General features: G+C 44.4%; 2 protein-coding genes across 5 annotated transcripts in view; one reads left to right on the top strand and one right to left on the bottom strand.

Annotated features, from left to right (window-relative positions):
• The first annotated feature begins 494 nt into the window (after positions 1 to 494).
• Positions 495 to 9,172, top strand: LOC149341438 (uncharacterized). The gene is made up of 8 exons (XM_089543545.1): positions 495 to 1,048; positions 1,701 to 1,847; positions 2,306 to 2,434; positions 2,503 to 2,661; positions 3,357 to 3,494; positions 4,003 to 4,070; positions 4,854 to 5,181; positions 6,846 to 9,172. Exons 1-8 carry the CDS (start codon positions 1,025 to 1,027, stop codon positions 6,927 to 6,929), a joined length of 1,077 nt encoding a protein of 358 aa, XP_089399671.1. The 5' UTR covers positions 495 to 1,024; the 3' UTR covers positions 6,930 to 9,172.
• Positions 8,978 to 18,369, bottom strand: part of Nedd4 (E3 ubiquitin-protein ligase Nedd4) — a 34,762-nt gene continuing 25,370 nt past the window's right edge. For all 4 annotated transcript variants that reach the window (XM_089543535.1, XM_089543536.1, XM_089543537.1 and 1 more), the window contains exons 17-21: positions 16,585 to 16,706; positions 16,421 to 16,491; positions 15,137 to 15,705; positions 12,773 to 12,923; positions 8,978 to 12,676 (exon numbers count right to left, since the gene is read on the bottom strand). In XM_089543535.1, the coding sequence (XP_089399661.1) occupies positions 12,821 to 12,923; positions 15,137 to 15,705; positions 16,421 to 16,491; positions 16,585 to 16,706 (865 nt within the window). In that variant the 3' untranslated portion in view covers positions 8,978 to 12,676; positions 12,773 to 12,820. The remainder of the gene's footprint in view (positions 12,677 to 12,772; positions 12,924 to 15,136; positions 15,706 to 16,420; positions 16,492 to 16,584; positions 16,707 to 18,369) is intronic.

Genomic DNA, 18,369 nt, shown 5'->3' with positions numbered 1-18,369 from the left:
CACACACACACACACACACACACACACACACACACACACACACACACACACACACACACACACACACACACACACACACACACACACACACACACACAAAATTGCTCAGATATCCCATTTTCGCAAAGTTTTAAGTAGTTGTTCTCAACGTTCAATAACAAAGAAATAAAATATTGCTTTTATTGTTTATTTGCCCAGCGTTTGTTGAGATTAAGGTCAAAATTATTCTTCGTCACCGGCCAGGATTCCATAGTTAATGCATGTTGTTCTTTATGTGTAGAACAGCACTGTACCTGTGTATCCACGTTACGTACAGACAGGAAAAATACCGCACAAGATGCATACCAAAAGCGGTCGCTCGAGCCTGTATTGCTCAAACGCTGAGTTGTGTTCTTTGAACCGGGCAACGATACATCCCATGTCTGCCGTCTCCGATTGAGCCGCTCATGACGCACTGCGAACTTCTTTCCAGGAATGCGCCAGCAACCCGACTCTTCCCACCAACAAACCCGGCTGAAACAACGACAGCAAAAAAAATGAGGGGCGCCTGGAAACCTCGGGGACGAAGAAATCAGCGAGAAAAGCAGCGCGAGAAGAAAGTGGCGGAAGTAAGGCGGAAAACGGAGGGAGGACTAGAACAAAATAAAAAGAGAGTTCAGAAACTGGAACAGAAACAAACCTCGCGCACTGTGCGGAGGAGTCATCTTCCTCCGTAGAACAGACGACGGCCTTCAGGCATCCGCCCACGTGTGCGAGCCACGTGACGCCCCTTTCCCCACGACCGCTTTTTCTCCTCTCTCGCGCTCCCAAGCCGCACCCCAAGCTCCAAGCGAGACGCACGCACCGTCAACAGCAGTTTGTAACTGTAGTTCGTGCTTGTACCCCTGATTGAAAAGCACGGAAAGAAGCCTCGCGACAGCCAGCAGCCTTACAAGTGCGCCGAGACGCTGTAGTGTGCGCAGGCCGTATTGCGGCTTCTCCGAGCCAACGCGATTCGTGACACCGTTCGCCCTGCAACACCGGTATGGGTGTCCCGTCTTCAGTGGCGGTGAGTTGTTTCCTTTTGCGCGCACGCACGCACGCGCGGAGGTATTTCTGACGGCGCAAAGTCATTTGCTGCGTGCAAGCGCCAGCTTTCTCGCGTGAGATCCTGCCACCGTCAACAAGCTACAGTCTCCTTTAAAATGTTGCTTATTCGGCTCTGTTTGAGGTCGTTTTTGGAAGCGGAAAACAATCGTCTGCTACCAGCTATTCCGCAGCAGACGACCCGCTTGCTCAATCGGGCGTACTAGCACCGAAAAGTGCATGTTTTGCTAGTAACGTCGAATCAACCAGCCGCACCAGCATCTACTTGTCGTTTGACATTATATACGTCCAGCATAAAAATTTCTCGTGTGTTAACGCGATAGAGCTGTCGACTCGTGTAGGAACGGAAGCATATTCGCTTCAGGGTCGCGGTCGTTTCCAAGGGTGCTTATGCTTGATCAAGCGTTAAATGTATTCAGGTAGCGACATACACGGCCGCTCTGCAGGATCGCTTGCAAATGGGACGTTGCGCATCGTGCTGTGTGTGTTCGGCCGCGTTTTGCGCTCTGTACGTACTAGCTAGGTGAGGGCGCGCGCCAGGTATACGCACGCGCGATATGTATCGTTCGTGAAGTGCACAGGGTCACGCGTAGGGTTCTCAATTTCCTTTCCAGGATATTCCGCCGGCCACGTCATTCGCCAAGCCTTGCAAAAAGGGAACGTTGACTAAACTGGTCGGCCGCCGATGGATATTTTTGCCTGTGTGGAAAGAGCGCTATTGTGTGCTAGATGGGAACAAGCTGTACTACTACGACAGCGAGGTAAGCTGCGGGAGCGCGCAGTGCCAACTTCCTCGCCGTTGAATCGCGGCTTCCCCGCTAGATTTTATAGCGCTGCGCTCGCACCTTTACAGCCTGCATGACGCACAGGTTGTTTTGAAGCATAAACATATCCCCTCCCCACCTTTTCTAGCTAAACTGTTTGGAATAAAACTTTGCATGTTTGGTATTTTTGAACTTAATTTCCCTTTCAACGTTTAAGCGTTGTAATCGTGTTGGAAACGTGTAAAAAATCTGCACAAATATAATTTACGTACTTATTGCAAAGTAAACACAAATGATTCACTCATCAATGCCAGTAAAGTACATCGATCCCCTGTAATATCAACGAGGTAACATGGCAGTTGTTCCAACAAACTTTAAAAAGTGCAATGTGTCATTTGATGAGTAATTTGTCGTGCATATTAAACAGAGTATACACTTTCTTTTTTTTTTTTCAGACTAGCAAAGGCACCAACTCCCACTGTGGTGTAATCGACTTGGACCTTTTTGATGTCTGCGAGGAATATGAAAGCAAGTCTGTCCAGAATGGTTTCATCATCACAAACACCAGCAGAGGATTCTTTGACGTAATTTCCTCGCTTTGATGTGATAAGTGATGCATCCTACAATACTGTCATTCTGCTTCCTGTTACAGGAGTACCACACATTCGCTGCAGGCACCTTATCAGAGGTTTGCGACTGGATAGCACACATCCGCTCGCAGCTGAATCAGTCCATTGTGCAGAAGCGGACTTCCTTTTTAAGGAAATCTCTTACAAAACGGAAGACTAGAAAGTCGCTTGAGAATCTGCAGGTATGACATACACATCTGCCGCTCAAGACTGTGGATCTTGTAATGGTGCCAGATTGTGTCGTATTTCATTTTAAACTGCGTTCTTGTTTCTTGCTATACGTTTCTCAGTCACCTTACATGCTGTATTTTCACGTTTTATGGCAATGATTTCTTCATTTTGGTATTTTTTTCCCCCTCATTTTGTCACCTTTGGGCAGGAAGTGATGACTGTTTTTCAGTGTCATTTGATCTCCAGGCAGCTAATTTCGCTCACTCAGTAGAAAATAAACCGTTCACTCATTCGAAAGCAACATGATGTCTTGGAAGCTAAAGAGGAACGTCAGAAATTTTCACTAAACCTCGCTATCGACTTTGCAGATGCCGCATAGCCCATATATGCATTGGAACATTCAATGCAGCAGTTGCCCAATGTTAACATATGCTGTGAAATGGTTGTTGCACCCAGTGCGGTGCATCTAACTTGTTACACATAGCACATTGCACTTTAATTGAGGAAAAGGATAGGTATGCATGTGTCCTTGATGCGATTGTGACAGGTGCGTCAGCAGCATCTGTTTCACTTGTGAGGTATTTGTGTGCTGTCAGCCCCGGACGAGCCAGCTTCATACATATGTCTGACAGCTGGTCTGGGCTAAGCATCGCTTCAGTTCTGATCATGACATTTAAGCTTAGGTACTTCCTGTTTCTATATTCAGGCAAAAACTGAGAGCTCCTACGTCCCAGACCCAACCTTAGACATCCCAGGAAAAGAGCCCCTGGAGAGCATCACAAAAAATCGAGCAAAAGGCCCCGCTGGGAGAAGACCGCCACAGCGCAAGTCACAGATGCCCAAGGTACAACTCATTCTAACTGCTGTAATCTTTAGAGGTTGTACCACACACCGAGAATGAGCTGTGAGTGAATTGTACACTTTTGAAAACAAAGCTTGCTTTGACATGTGTAACTATATGGTGCAATGTTTGAAGGGAAGTCCTTGCTATTGGCTCCAGCTAGGGATACCTACACTTTGTTGCTTTTTACTACAGCATGGCAAGCATTGTTCATCTTCCTTCTCCTTTATGCCTTGTGGCATTTTTGTTAGGTTTTCTGCATTGCTTTTTTTTTTAGATAAGGTAGTGAATCATATTATTCAACATATCGCTATTGTAATAACTGTAATGTATTCATTTGCTGAAAAAAAAGTCGTTTAAAAATTATCAGTTAATCATCGATTGAGAATGAACCAGCTTCACTGGTGTTGGCAGCATAGTGCTGAGTTATGAATAAATATAAAAAACTTAATTTAGTGCCGCTACACATAAATTTGAACATGAAAAATAAGCAGTGCTCCCTCTTCTCCAGTCTCTGTCTCATGAGGCAACGAATCAAAAGCCTGTTCACAAGCCAGAGGCGCTCACCGAGGAAGCCGAGTAAGTCGAACTTCTTCAGCTTCTGCCCATTTCTATGCATTGCATAAAAGCACAGTTGCTGTGACCTTAAATTCTTCCATTTAAATAATATTTTCTTGATAAATCTGTACACTGGCATGTTGAGGGCCTGGTATCGTCAGACTTGGCATGGGATGTGTTGTCTGCAAAAAGCAGAGGTGTGCAGCAGAAAGATGTAATTGGGCATTCATCATTTTGTGTTTATGCAAAGGATGTCATAGTCCTGGACTTCATTAAAACTTTACAGATTTCATATCACATTGTTTGCTCCAGCCAAATCAAGTGTAGCATCAGTGCTCTAAAAGCATGAAAACTTTTGTGCAAGGGATAATGATTGCAGGATCTCCTGGCACATAGACTAAAAGAAAAATTTGTTTTCTGGGAAAAGAAATGGCTCGGTATCTGTCTCACATATATCGGTGGACACCTGAACTGCGCTGTAAGGGAAGGGATAAAGACTGCTTTTCCTCATAGCCATCGTGCACATCTGGAAATTGAAAGATATAGTGTGCACTTTTGTATGTGCATGTGCAGTGAACTTCTCAGTTCTTGACGTGCACATGGGATATATATGTAGACGGTTTATTTTTCCTTGGCTCCTATGTTCCGCGAGCGTCTGTGGTCTGGGGGCAGGTGATGTGCCCTGAAAGTGCCGTTTAGTGGCGATAGCATGGGGACATACATTTGCACGTATTGCTTTCTTTTATTCCCATTCTGTTTCCACACGAATGCTGAATACAGAAAAAAAAGTTCTTCACTGTCCAGATTGCCTGACGTGGGGACCAAGCCTGAGACAGAGAAGCCCAGGCCAGCGTCTGCCCTCCTGTATCACTACAGTTCCAGCGAGGAGGATGAGACAGACAAGGCGATGGGCCCGAGGGAGCCAGGGTCGGTCAGTCAAACTGAGGAGAACAGGGAGTCAAGCCACAAGCTGTCTGACGGAACATGCATTCCCAGTGCACGCACCGAGACTATGCAGGATCGACTGAGGAAACTGCGCGAGGAGCTGTCCTGTCATGTGGATGATGTGACCATGAAGTCCCTCCTTGAGCGACTGAGTTACTGCGAACTTGAACTGCAAGTTGCAGTGCAGGTACTGAGCTTCTTCGTGCACATTTTGTCTTGTTCTCAATTGGTCATGCATTTGATTGCACGCATTGGAGTGCACACGTTTGAGCTAGTGCATTTTGGTGCAGGCACTTGAATGCAGCCAATAGTATACAGCCATAGGGTCTGGGCATTACATCATGTACTGGATTGGTAAGCTGGTGAAGTGTTACAGCTGCAGGAAACTAATGACAAGTTTGACAATTAAGCCATGAACCACCCTTTAAGCTGCACTGCTGTAACCAGAATGCATCAAAGCTCTTTTCTTTCGCTCCTAATGTCAAATGCAGTGTCGTGGGGAGGCAATGTGGCAAATTTTAGAATAAGTGTATTTAGCCGATTTAGTATGTTTATTGTGCAGTTCTAAACTTTCATTTGTGAAACAAAGTGGTAAAGAAAAATACAGCCAATTATCTCAACTTCTACAATGCATCAGCCTTGTGTATGCAAGGGTATGTGTTTTTAGTTGAGCCCACTACCTAGCACCTGACATAAAGGAGTTGCGATGGCATCATTTTTAATGTGCTTAAATTAGGATATTCCTTCCATAATGTTGCCCTCAAGTAATTTTTCTGTCTGTTTCTTTCCATTCCAGTTCAGAAGGTTATTGAGCTCTTGAGCAAAAAGTGAATGCTGCTATGAAACAGTGAAAAGTACAAACAGCCAAACTTGAATTAAACAGTGTTCTTTTTTTTTTTCCTCCATGGAATCAGCTCACTAGCTTGCTTGTTCAAAAAACTATTACATACTTTCCGGTTTTTCCATTCAGTTTACTCGGTTAGCTCAGAGAGCTTTTGTTCGTTTGTCTCTGGGGTTTAACGTTCAAAAGTGACTCTGTCTATGAGGGACGCTGTAGTGGAGGGCTATGAATAATTTCGACCACCTTGGGTTCTTAACGTGCACTGACATCACATAGTACACATGCCTCTAGCATTTCGCCTCCATCAAAATGAGACTGCCATGGCTGGGATCAAATCCGCGTTTTTCGGGTCAGCAGCTGAGCACCACAACCAGTAACTAAGAACAAACTGCATAATTTAATAACTATCTAAAGCTCAACTCGTCTCAAAGCAGCTGCAGCTAAGTTTAAATGCGTAACTTGTATGTAACCAATTGCAAGTGTGCTAGGTAACATGGAACGCACTACTAGGTACGCACGCCACCAGAATGTAGAGGTAGCTTGCATGTCTGAACACGACTGTTAGAAATCTAGTGAGGCTGACATGGTGAAGACCATACTAGGGCCAGTAACTTGTCCTACAATGTGCACAGTTCTGTTGATGTCCAGCGTTACTGGACAGCTGACCACTGCTGGAGCAATGATAAATGGCTCTGTTCACTGCAACACTGTAGCGATTGCCACAAGAAATTTTGTATGATCCTTATTCAAACAGGAATGCTCTCCTCACACATAGAAGACCTTGACAGTTTCGACCCAAAATGCAGATCAAGAAATTTTACGACTTCAGATTTCTGCTTGCACCACTGAAATTAAACATCTTTTAATTTGTGTGCCATGTCTTATGCATCTGAATTGACATTTGATCCAAAATCAAACAGCACTTCACTTCACACTGTGTGCTGCGTCGTGGCAGTCCTTTGTTTCACTGCCATATCAAGAGCACTACGGTTGCGCGTCTCTCGTTTCAGACCGTGCAGCAGGTTCTCGACGAAGCATCAGCCGTGCTCGCAAAGACCAAGGGGGCCAAGCTGCCGCCACCGGTGCCCGCTTAGTCTCTGCACGTCCTGGTGATGCCCGAGAGCGCTGCGCTCGTCTCCGTCAAGGAGAGGACGTGAGCTGCCGCCGGGCCCACTACTGGCTACGGGGCAAACGCCATTTGTAGATGGCACGTGGGAGGGGACGAGCATGCGCTGTGTGTCTTTGCATGGTGCCCATGCAATGTTGTTCGCGTCCACTGCGGTGGAAAGCTGGTGTGCCTCGTGCCACTGTTACTAGTCAGAGAAACACGTGAAGCCCAAAGCAGTGCCTTGCAGCGAGTTTTAGCTTGTACCATTGCATCAGCCCTGTTGCGTCTTACCCACTGCGTGGTTTTTACGTTCCTAGCGTGTCACGATGAGGTGTCTTGAAGTTGGCTTCACTGTGCTTTTACGAGAGGGAAGTTACAAACTGAAGCTGCTGAATTCTCCGACAGATAAAGGCTAGTACGAAGGCATTGTAATTTATTCTGCAATCGTGCACAAAAAAAATCATATTGCCAGATGGGTGTCTGGCTGTGATGAACGTAGGTGTTTGATACATGTAATAGACACACCAATGTGACAATCACTTCGAAAACGTGCTAGAAAGAGTAAGCTTGTCTTCATGCACAAATTCTGGCTTTAAGCTAGGGCTATACAAATTCCTACATACATGTTTTGCCTTATACACGAGTGCATTATAAGATCTAAGAAATTGTGCTGCTCAGGTATCTATCAACCTAGGTGGAAAGCAGGGTTGTAATCTACGAACTGAAAAAAACTTATGCATATTTTTAAGCATCTGTACTTTTTTTGCATTTTCCGAAATTGCATATGCTGTATTTTTAGTCTGCTTGTTCCATTGAGGGAATATGTGCATAGATCAAACTGGCTTCATGTACTAAACTGATTGTGAACTCATGGCTAATGTTGACTTCTTAGCACTTACTCAGTAAAGTTTCTATGCCGGGTGTCGTGTATCTCCACAACAGATGCTGTGATTTTGCTATTGCACACACTTATTGCCGTCATGGTAGACAGGAGTGAGACAGATGACGGCACACGTAACAATCTCTACCACCTCTTGAATGACATTCTGAAGGTTTTAGGGCTACTGCAAGTGTTTACTGCTATGTTGCTGACTGACAAAACACAGGTGTTCCATACTGAGATAAATTTCATTTGCCACTGTTCCTTTAGGGAATAGAGGGAATCATATCCTTAGCGGTAAGAAACAGACACAACACCAAGACACCCGCTAGCGGGTGTCCTGTGTGTGTGTGTCTTGGTGCTGTCTGTTTCTTACCGCTAAGGATATGATTCCTTCAAGCCGTTACCAACTAGCCCAGCTTAATGTTTTAATGAAGCTTTAGGGAATAATTTTGCACAGTGCAGGACATCTTGTTAAAATGGGTTTGCAAGCCAAAAGCAACCTGCGCTATAAATAGCATGGCAGTAAACTGAGAAATAGATTTAGCATGGTCTCAAAGCACTGTAGTGCCAACAACACTCCCCAATGGCAAGTGACCAGAAAAATAACCATCGCACTGGTTATATGCTGCACCAACCAGATGCGATACCTGAATGTTGAAGCTTATCTATGTATGTTGCAAAGTATTTTAGACATGGCAGTGGGGTGTTAAACTTCGCATAGATGAGGGGCAGCACGGGAATGCTACGTTTATATAGTTATTTATGTGTGAATTTGGTTGACGTGCTGTTGAATCAAGTGCATATTTATCATAGTTTGACGATTGTTGTTTTATTCTGAAGACCAGCAGGGGTGCTTATACATTTGCTGCTGAACTTAATAAGTCTGGACAATGTTTCTTCTGCTCAGTAATACTGGATAGCTCCACAATGTTGTGAATACCCATGCAGAGTTGAAATGGAACATCGGCTTTCTCAGTGTTTTATAATGTTGTGATAAGACAAAGGATGCTTTTGCATACACAGTCCAGTATTACTTGGCACAAGTTTACTGATGAACGTCCGCAGATGTAGAAATAATTTCCATTCCTGGAAGCTCCTACGAACAACAGTGTGCCTTTTGGAGTCTTCACCTCTGATTGAATCGAAATGCATTTGTCAGTTCTAAGTTTTATTTATAAATAAAGGCATCTCTGCCAGACGCTATTTATTGTACACAAACTTGAATGACTCAGTGCATGACTTCAAACTCGAGCCGAAAGCACGAGCTTGCTGTGGAAATTTTTGCTTTCAACAGAACAGATTTTTTCTTTTTTTTTTTTTCAATGCACGCAGTTGGGAACACATTGCTACACTGTTCATGAGCAAAACAGTCCAGCAACTTTTTTTTTTTTTTACAGTCTGAACATAATAAGGACATGTGCGTGCCAGGACAGCAAGAAATCGCGAAGGAAAAAATGTGCGTTTCTGAATTTCTGATAATTAAGAAAACCTAAGCATAACAAGAAATCTCACTCGAGTTTGACAGCATTTCCGAGGAAAGATGTTTCAGGCTACCAATCAAAGCAGCACATATATTTCATTACTAGAAGCTGCTGGTCTAAACTCAAAAATTGAGCACAGTGCTTCATTAAGCACAGAAGCATATCTTCCCCAGCTCACAATGGGAACCAACTCCAGATCAATTTCAAGAGCCCAGGCATAGGGCAACACTGTATGTTGCAACCAATTCCACACTTGATATTTCTTTTGTGCTGGTACATGGTCAACTTGCAGCTTTTGAACAAAGCAAGAAAAGAGCATGACATTTTTTTTTCTTCCAAGTGTCTATCTAGTGTTAAGTTGCGTGCAGTGATATACAAGGCTCAATTCCAGCTTTTCTGCAAGAGGTAGGTAAAGATCATCACCTGCAGCTGGGGCACAGGAGATCAAGGAAAAAATTTCATACAAGCATAGTTATCAAATGCATTCAAAAGCTAGTTTGACATCAATCCTAGTGCATGGTACAAAGTAGAACTCCAGACTCGTGCCTATGGGTGCACTATACAGAACAATTCACGGGGCTTCAAGCAAAATTTCTCACTGTTAAACACACTTAACAGGTGTGAGTTAAGTACTACCAGATCTTGCAAGCAGTCAATCAGTTTTCAGTGCAAAACAACAAATTCTTCTTAATACTGAAATATGATTATTAGTACTAACCGAGCATCTCAGTTTATCAGCAGCCTTGCTTTTACACTGGGTTTTCTTGCATAATGTCAAGCAGCTGGAGAGAGTGGATAATATATCGATGCACAATAGGAATATACATACATGTAACATATAAATCAATAATGACCAAATGACCTCATTCCTTTTAAGTAAAACTGTGCTACCAGACGGCTGTATATTACACAGAATTCAGAAGTCAACCAAACCCATACAGCACACAAGGGAGCAGTTACTTCTATTACACAGAATTCAGAAGTCAACCAAACCCATACAGCACACAAGGGAGCAGTTACTTCTGACTTGGACATAACTGAAAAGTCATACTCTCTTCTAAAAAACAAATTGTCGGGCATCAAATGAAATGCAAGGACAAGCTTTCAATTTTTAACAGAGCCAACTGAAAATCTCCAGAGCAAGTGAACACGACACAGTGACAAATCCTAAACCACATAAGTGCTTCTCCTCACTTTACAAGCAGCAATGTAGAAAGCATGTATGTATATATAGACCTATTTCTTTTCTTTAGTTGTACATAGATGGAGCTGCATGCCTCAAAGATTTCAACAACTTTCATATATATATATATATATAAAAGTTAAAAAGTTTAAACAACCACTATGATGACTTAGTTAAAGATTTTTGCTAACAATAGCTCTTGCGCTGCAGTTTGTTCCATCTTAGAGTTAAAGTGGCTAGCAATGTGTTGGAATGCTGCCTTGTGCGCATTCGGGAATTTATCTGTGAACCACCAGTGAATGACAAACGGCGCCATAAAACGGAGGTTTCAAATGCCGATTCCATCACGAATGAGCGGTCTCCCTAACACTGAGATATGCTTGTTTAAGGAATGATTTAACAGTGTGCTAGCTCTTGTAGACAGTACATAGCTACTGGAGCTCATAGCATATGAGTGTTACACAGGTCCAGCCAAGCACGTCGATTCGCTATTTAGATCTGCAGCCTCACAGTGAGGGACAAAAGTATGGCACTGAGGCGCCGCACCTGTGTGTCCCTCAGTGTTGTCCTGTGTCTTACTAACCACACAATAAACAACCCTACCACAGTTGAAAGTGTGCATGTGACAGCATGACTACCGTGCAAGTAAAACACTGCAAATTGTGCGTTCTAGCAGCTTGAGAGGTTGCAATTCTAACTTGCCTACCACTTTTCCACCCTGCAGTGCTGGCCTGTTCTCTCTGGCGGTGGTAAAGGAGCTGAACTAATGAATGCTCATGAGTATGCACCTTTTTTTTTTTTTTAATTTGGAGATGCCATACAATTTATTACCATAGTCTGCACACAGCTGAAGAGATCCAATGCCTAGTTGTTTGCATGACGCTCGAACAAACATTCCAACACATTGCAGCCTTGGTTATATGCCAGCAGGATAGACAATGCACACACTACCAGCTCAAGCTGTTTGCAGTGGCAGAAGCTTGTACATGCCGAGCATAATGAAACCTGCCATGTGATGGCATTGAAGGCTAGCATTTCTTGAGGACACAACATTTTATTCTAACATACCCATGTGTGTTGACACAAAAGCAGTTGCTTTGCAAACACTGTTCCATCCTGACACTTGCCTTTAACAGCTTGCTGTTCCATCCCAACATTCCTCTTTAACAGCTCGCTCAAACATCTGCACTACACAGTTTTCCGGAATGCACATCAGATGAAAAGATTCTGAGCTGTGACCATTCCCATTTCAAACAGGCACCTGTCCTACTAGTCTGTAAAGCCAATGTGCAGACAGACAAACCTGGGCAGGTGCACTCGCACTGGCACTTACTTTAACAGCTTATAATAATTTGTAAACTCGCGGGCTCTGCAAATATGAATTCACAGCCACAAAACAAAGCTTTTCTGAGAGACACCGTCAGCACATCACTGCTCACCAAAGCATATTTTTCATTTCTGCATTGGACATACAACAGCAGACCCCAAGGGCTTGTCAGAGAAATGACTAGTTACATCTGAAGTCGAAGTCAACACAAAGTTCAATGCCTCCTACTTTAAGTTCAATGACACCGAGATTATACTTGATGTGCCTCTTGATTCACTACCTGACAATTAAAAAAAAAAAGAGAAAAGTACCGGCCTATTACATGCTGCCATTTGTCAGCTCCATGCAGTTCCATTTTTGAAAACAACCTTTGTACAATCAGCTAGCAGCAAAGATGAATCCACAAGCATTGTGGACCAGGACCAGGCAGAAACATTTTGCTCAAGACCGGACTTTCACTGAGGGCACACCTTCCACATGCACCACCTACAACCAAGACGTAAAAAAAGGGTCGCACCTGAAGGAGACTGGGTTACAAGAAAGGTAACATAAAAACCCTCAACCACAAGGACAAATCAAATACTGTCAGCCCAAAACCCAGACGAATGATTGAGAGACACCACTGCATGCCCACAAAGGCACCAAGCAGAACATCCGATCAGACTAACAGCTGAACAGGTTGGTCAGAAGAGAAGAAGCAGACGTTGTGGCCCCACCGGTTGGATGAGCAGCAGAAAGGCACTTGTTGCATGTGGGTGACTAAAAGTTGTTCCTGTGCTGGCACGCGTGATCTTCTTCAAGAGATGGCATACAAGACTGTTCAAACCCTGTGGCCATGCATGCAAAAAAGCTCGTGTCCCTGAAACACGAAAGAGCAGTGAAAATCAGCCATTCGACTCCGACTTCAAAACAGGCACGGCATAGTCTGCTGTACCAGCACGGAAAAAAAACATGCCTGTGAGGCGCGTTGCAGAAGCTCCCAATATGGTGGCAGCTTGGAATGCTAGTCAACTCCTCCGAAGGATTCGGACCCTTCAATGGCCTGCACCAGTTTCTCCCGAAGATCTTGGTAGCTCTCGTACATGGGCAGATCTAACCGGTTGAAGCTGCAAGGGTTCAAGAGTGCCAGAATGAATGGCAATCAAACAACATGCAAGAATAGATACAGGCAAGACTAAGTGGTCTGCAGTTTATCATTCACACATTTCACAGAAAAAAAAAACCAACAGCACAATAGGCTACTTAACGGCCCCTCCGCAAGCAAAACCCCGAAATGTAAACTCTGAAGTAGAAATTCGATACAGTGAACATGGATATTACGAATTACTGGCTACATCAAACTTACGCTAAATTTTTTTCAACAAACATATGTAATTATTACTTTATATATTGAACGCGGTTGGCCACATGAAACGAATATATATTGAGCAGTCCCGCGCCAAGCGGTGTCTGCTCGGATGAAAGGTAGCAGGCTTCGCCGCACTACACCAGTGACTGACTGGTGGGGGTGCGGCATACATTTGCACCGAGGTTCGCGCCTTTACCTCGCATTAGTGTCCTCATCTCGCACTCGCAAACAGCGCCATGGAAGATATAGCGGTGCGAAGGGTTGAGAGCCAGGTAGTCGGCAGCCGTTCGCGATTCTCGCATTAATCGGCAGCGCGGAAGCGTGGTCAGTTACCTAATTTAGCCTTGCAGTAACCATCCTGCGCTCATGTTGGCTGTCATAGAGATGGTGAACACAGTGAAAACTTTTGCTCTTTTCTACGTGAAATGCTGCGATGGGAAGCCACCCTCGCTGGCGCTTGACCTGTTGCCGCTGGCGCTCAGTTTTCCGTGGCCTCCGAAATCGCCGCGAGCACCTTCAAAATGACTGCCAAACTTTGGAAAGGATCTCTCATTTTTCTAGCAAGAGTTGCCTGAGTCGCTGTCTTTTCATTGACTCATTTCACTACTCTAGCGTGCGTTTTTGACGAAATTTTATGTTATGAATTTTGCTATATCGAAATTTTACAATATTTTACCCATTCGCTACACCGAGGTTCGACTGTAGTCCAATGGTATCAGTGATAAAAATTTAAATGGTATGCTTGGTGTTCACTGCTTTGTCAACTGCGCGGAGGAAGTAGTACAGCTGATAGTTTGTGCACGGTGGCGTATGCAAGCACCTCCTTTCAAATGGTACAAAACCATGGAGAAAGCTTCCCTCTCAGCACAGCCCCCTGTGTGTATACATATTTTGTGCAGACAAACCGCAAGTACTCAGGCAAGGTCGCTAAGCTCAGCTTTCTACTGCACTTGGAAAGCTAGTATACAGTGTTCAGGCACAAGCAGCATCCCTTGGATTTCATTCTCATGAATATCGCACTGGCCATAAATTGCTCCAATTAATTAAAAAAGATACACTTATGGGTTATTCCACAAACTGATTAGAACAGGGTAGACGAGGGGGCTTGCTAGAATAAGTACGATGGAAGTCTTTCTATGAAATCAAGGAAAGCAATTTGTTAATACCATCATATAGGAGGTAATCTGACAAATAGGAGATGATTTGACTAGGTAGAAGAAGATGAAGTGATCTTGGCTGCCAGTAGGAGCCAAGCGCATGTTCTTGTGTTGTACGGTGCTCTACCTACTGAGCTATAGCAGCGACCATCTACAGCCTCACCTAGAGAGTGCTCATGAGTGCTGCACAGAACAGCAACAAAGGCAATAAATTCCTTTCACAGCACTGTTCCATGCCACATCACATCAGTGCACAGTACTGTAAGTTACACTGTCTTCACAACGGCATTAAGAGACTGAAGAAGCTTCAAGAACACCATTAGGTAGTAAATGAAACTTCATTAATCCAAACAAATCTCTTTAACCAGATAAGATGTGGCCAACAAGCCCTGCAACCATTTCATTTGTAGTATATAAACTGATGAGAAATTATCTTGCGGCTAAGTTCTGCTTTGGGTACTACATGGCTTAGCACTACAGCCAAAATTTCACCTCCAGCAATAGGACAGCTAAAGATACTGAGATGATGAGAACTTTTATTGCATAGTGATGCCCTCCAATGTTGCACTCTATATAATGTCAGAGCTCCTCTTGTTCTTGAATTTGCTTACAGGTAGAGCAGCTGTGAAGACACACTCAGTTTGTATATTGTAAAAAATAAGAGATCAGGGCTATGCCCTTCAATCACGACACATGCACACATTGGGCAACACCGCCTTCCCCAACTAAACCCCTGAGCTGCATGATAAAACTTCCAGTAAATGACACACAGGTCTCAAGCTCACAATGGGCGAGAAGTGCAAAAGGCCCTCACCATGTGTGAGAGCGAGGCAAGTTGCTGGGTGAGCCCCACCGCTCCAGCGTGAATGGCTGTGGTCCATTGCTGCCGTGGAGCTCAGCAAAGCCATTCATCGGCACCCTCGATGTCCCCGTCACAAACTGAAGCAGGCGCGACCTCATCTCATTGCTGAACGAGAGCACCAGACGCCAGAACCACTGGACCACCACGTGATTGGCGTGGTAGCCGCCCTTGTAGACGGTGTGGCGCCGCCAGTCGCGCACGTCGATCTGCCCAATGCCGCACATGAGCAGCTCCAGCTCGTGCTCGTCGAAGACGCGCAGCAGTGCCAGGGGCACCAGCTCGTTGAGGCCCTCGAGGAAGGCATTCATCTGGGGCCGCACGCGCGACGCAAAGCGCCACTGGATCACCAGGTCCACGTAGCGCGCTTTGTTCTCCTGGGTGACAGCCACATCTGCACCGCCAGGTATGAGCTCGCGCTGCTGCATCTGCCCAAACAGGTCCTCGTCTACCGAAAATCGGAGGTCCAATTCAGCGGGGTCATTCTCCATGATCCAGCGCAATGAGTTGTAGTACTCCGTGTCCTGCACAACATGCTCTCATTGTCAGTTCTGTGTGCTAGCACTTGAAAATGCATGTGCTGGACCACTGCAGTGCCATGGTGTTGCAGGTTTGTGACCGCAGTGCGAAGGGAAAGTGTAGAGAAGCACAACCAGGCACAACTGTTGGGCAGTGATTCATATCTAGTGCTCATCATGAAGGAAGACTGCATGTTTTCATATACAACACCCACTTTACTAAGTTGGAAACTTCACAAATTTTGTGCAGAAGCAGAGCAGGCAAAACAGATGCAAGAGAAACAAACTACAGGCCATGCCAGTGGTGTGCACTAAAAGCTTCCACATACCCAAATGTCTGGGACACATTTCAAAAGCAACTTGAGTAAAACAGGATAGCAGTCCTAAGTACATGCTGGTGCCAGAGACAAAACATGCAGCAAAAGATACAATGAGCAAATGAAGTGTGGATGAAACCATTCAAAAGCAAATGAGATAAAAAGGTTGCGCATGATGGATGTTAAGTAATATTATCCTCAACTTCAACTTCCAACCAGCTCTGAGGGTTATCAAGTGTAAACAAACTGGGCTAATATTATACCAAGTGGCACACTCGTCAGAAAATAAACAGGTAGTATTCACCCAGCATCAGTATAAATATTGTTCTATTTAAGCTTTTATTCATTTTATTAATGACAGCAACTAAGAGCATTAAAAGCAAGCCTATATGATGGTAACTCACCACAGACTCCATATCTTTGATAGTGATTGGCTTCCCAAGCATCATCTTGTAGAACGGCCGAATGAAAAACGCTGCAAGGCAACAAAATCCATGAAATAGAAGCGGCTACCTTTGAGGACAGCATTTTTCCTCGCAGTTCCGATTATGGCTCTAATAACACTTACCGTCAAGGAGTTTTCCATGATAAACTGCCATACCAGCTACTCTTCCAATGAACTTGAAATAGGAAAGATGATCTTCATTGCACATTCCTGAGCATGGGTTTATCTGAAGTGTATAGTTATCCCTGAAATGTGATAACCACAGTTATAAGTGCGTGTTCTATAGTGCTCTATAGCTCTATAGTTCTCCTCCCATTAGAAAGAACTTTTTGCTCTGAGTAGGGCTGTTCTGTACCAGAACTCCATTGGTACTCCATTGGTGCATTGGTTCATGGCACAGCTGCTTAGGCACTCACTTTTCTTGTTGCCTTTACAGACAAATATTAACTTTCACTGAAGCCTGTAAGGCACTACTGTTGCTTCCTCAGATTACATTTAAGTAATGCAACAACCAGGGAAGCTAACAGTCTTTGAAACCAAAGAAAACATAACGGAATGTGCCAATATTTCTTATAGTGGTGCTGATTAGAGGAGGAAATCAATTCAATAATCCTTTAAGATAAACTATTAGATAGCTCTACAGAAAACAGAAGAAAAAAAGACTAGTTAGATGCCCTTGTTACAGTCAACTAGAATAGACAGTGTAGCGGCCCGCTTTCAAGTCTTCAATCACAGTGCCACCAAAAAAGGGTAGTAAGTATGTTGTTAAGTGTTTTTGAAGCAGCTGCATTTTTTTACCTAAATCACTGTCGGCCCACTGGCTGCATAACCGAAAATAAATATTTCGTCGCAAGTTACCCATTCTATTTAGAGGTGAACTCAACAATGCATCCAAAGTGAGCAAGTGACTCTAGTGCCGCCATTTTGTTCTTCGCCAGTGGTGGGGTCAAGCGCCCAATGCGCAATCCTGACCGTGTGCTCCACTGCCTCTCTTCTAGTGCACTGTACCCGTGTGCCTTGCTTGGTTTCAAAGAGTGTTAGCTTTCTTTTTAATACAGGCCTCAATGAGCCCCTTATCTTCCCTATTCTTGTCTGCAATAACAAAGGAGCAATGCTCAATTTTGTAATTACTATTTCGTCGCACATGCATCAGATGAAGTCAGACGAGAAAAAAAAAAAAACACACAGCTCCATTTTCACAGGGCTCTCAACCTTTTCAGCCTCACGGGACCCTAATGGCTTTCAAAAGGTGTTGAAGAACCCTGCATGTCTTGGCTTCTATCTCTCCCTGCCCAACATGCATGCAACAAGAAGCATGCAGGCACAAGGAAGCTCAAGAAATGCCCAGATTTAATAAACAATGGCTGGCTGCGCACTGAAGCAGTTTGCAATGAACTATTACAGTGTGATTACCATACACTGCCGTGTATAAATCTCATTTTCTTAGAAAAATGACCACTCAAAATTGGGGTCGACCCATACACAGAGCTGACCTAGTATTTGCAGGGTCTAAAGCAGTCTTGGACGAGCAGCAAGTAGTACGTGCCCCATACTGGTGACCATTTCTGGCAGAACACACGTACCAAGAATAAAAAAAATATGGTTTGGTTTATGGGGTTTAACGTCCCAAAGCGACTGAGGCTATGAGGGACGCCGTAGCAAAGGGCTCCGGAAATTTCGACCACCTGGGGTTCCTTAACGTGCACTGACATCGCACAGTACACGGGCCTCTAGAATTTCTCCTCCAAAGAAATTCCAGCCGCCGCGGCCGGGTTCGAACCCGCGTCTTTCGGGTCAGCAGCCGAGCACCATAGCCACTGAGCCACCGCAGCGGCATAAAAAAAAAAAATAATAATAATAATTCGCACGCAAATCAGTTCCACATAAGAATAATCGAATTGCGCTCCA

Source organism: Amblyomma mixtum, chromosome 5 (assembly GCF_055824585.1).
Source record: "Amblyomma mixtum isolate Tamu chromosome 5, ASM5582458v1, whole genome shotgun sequence".
Taxonomy (NCBI): Eukaryota; Metazoa; Arthropoda; class Arachnida; order Ixodida; family Ixodidae; genus Amblyomma; species Amblyomma mixtum.
Note: the sequence above shows the minus strand (reverse complement) of the source record. Positions and strands in the feature narration are given on the sequence as shown.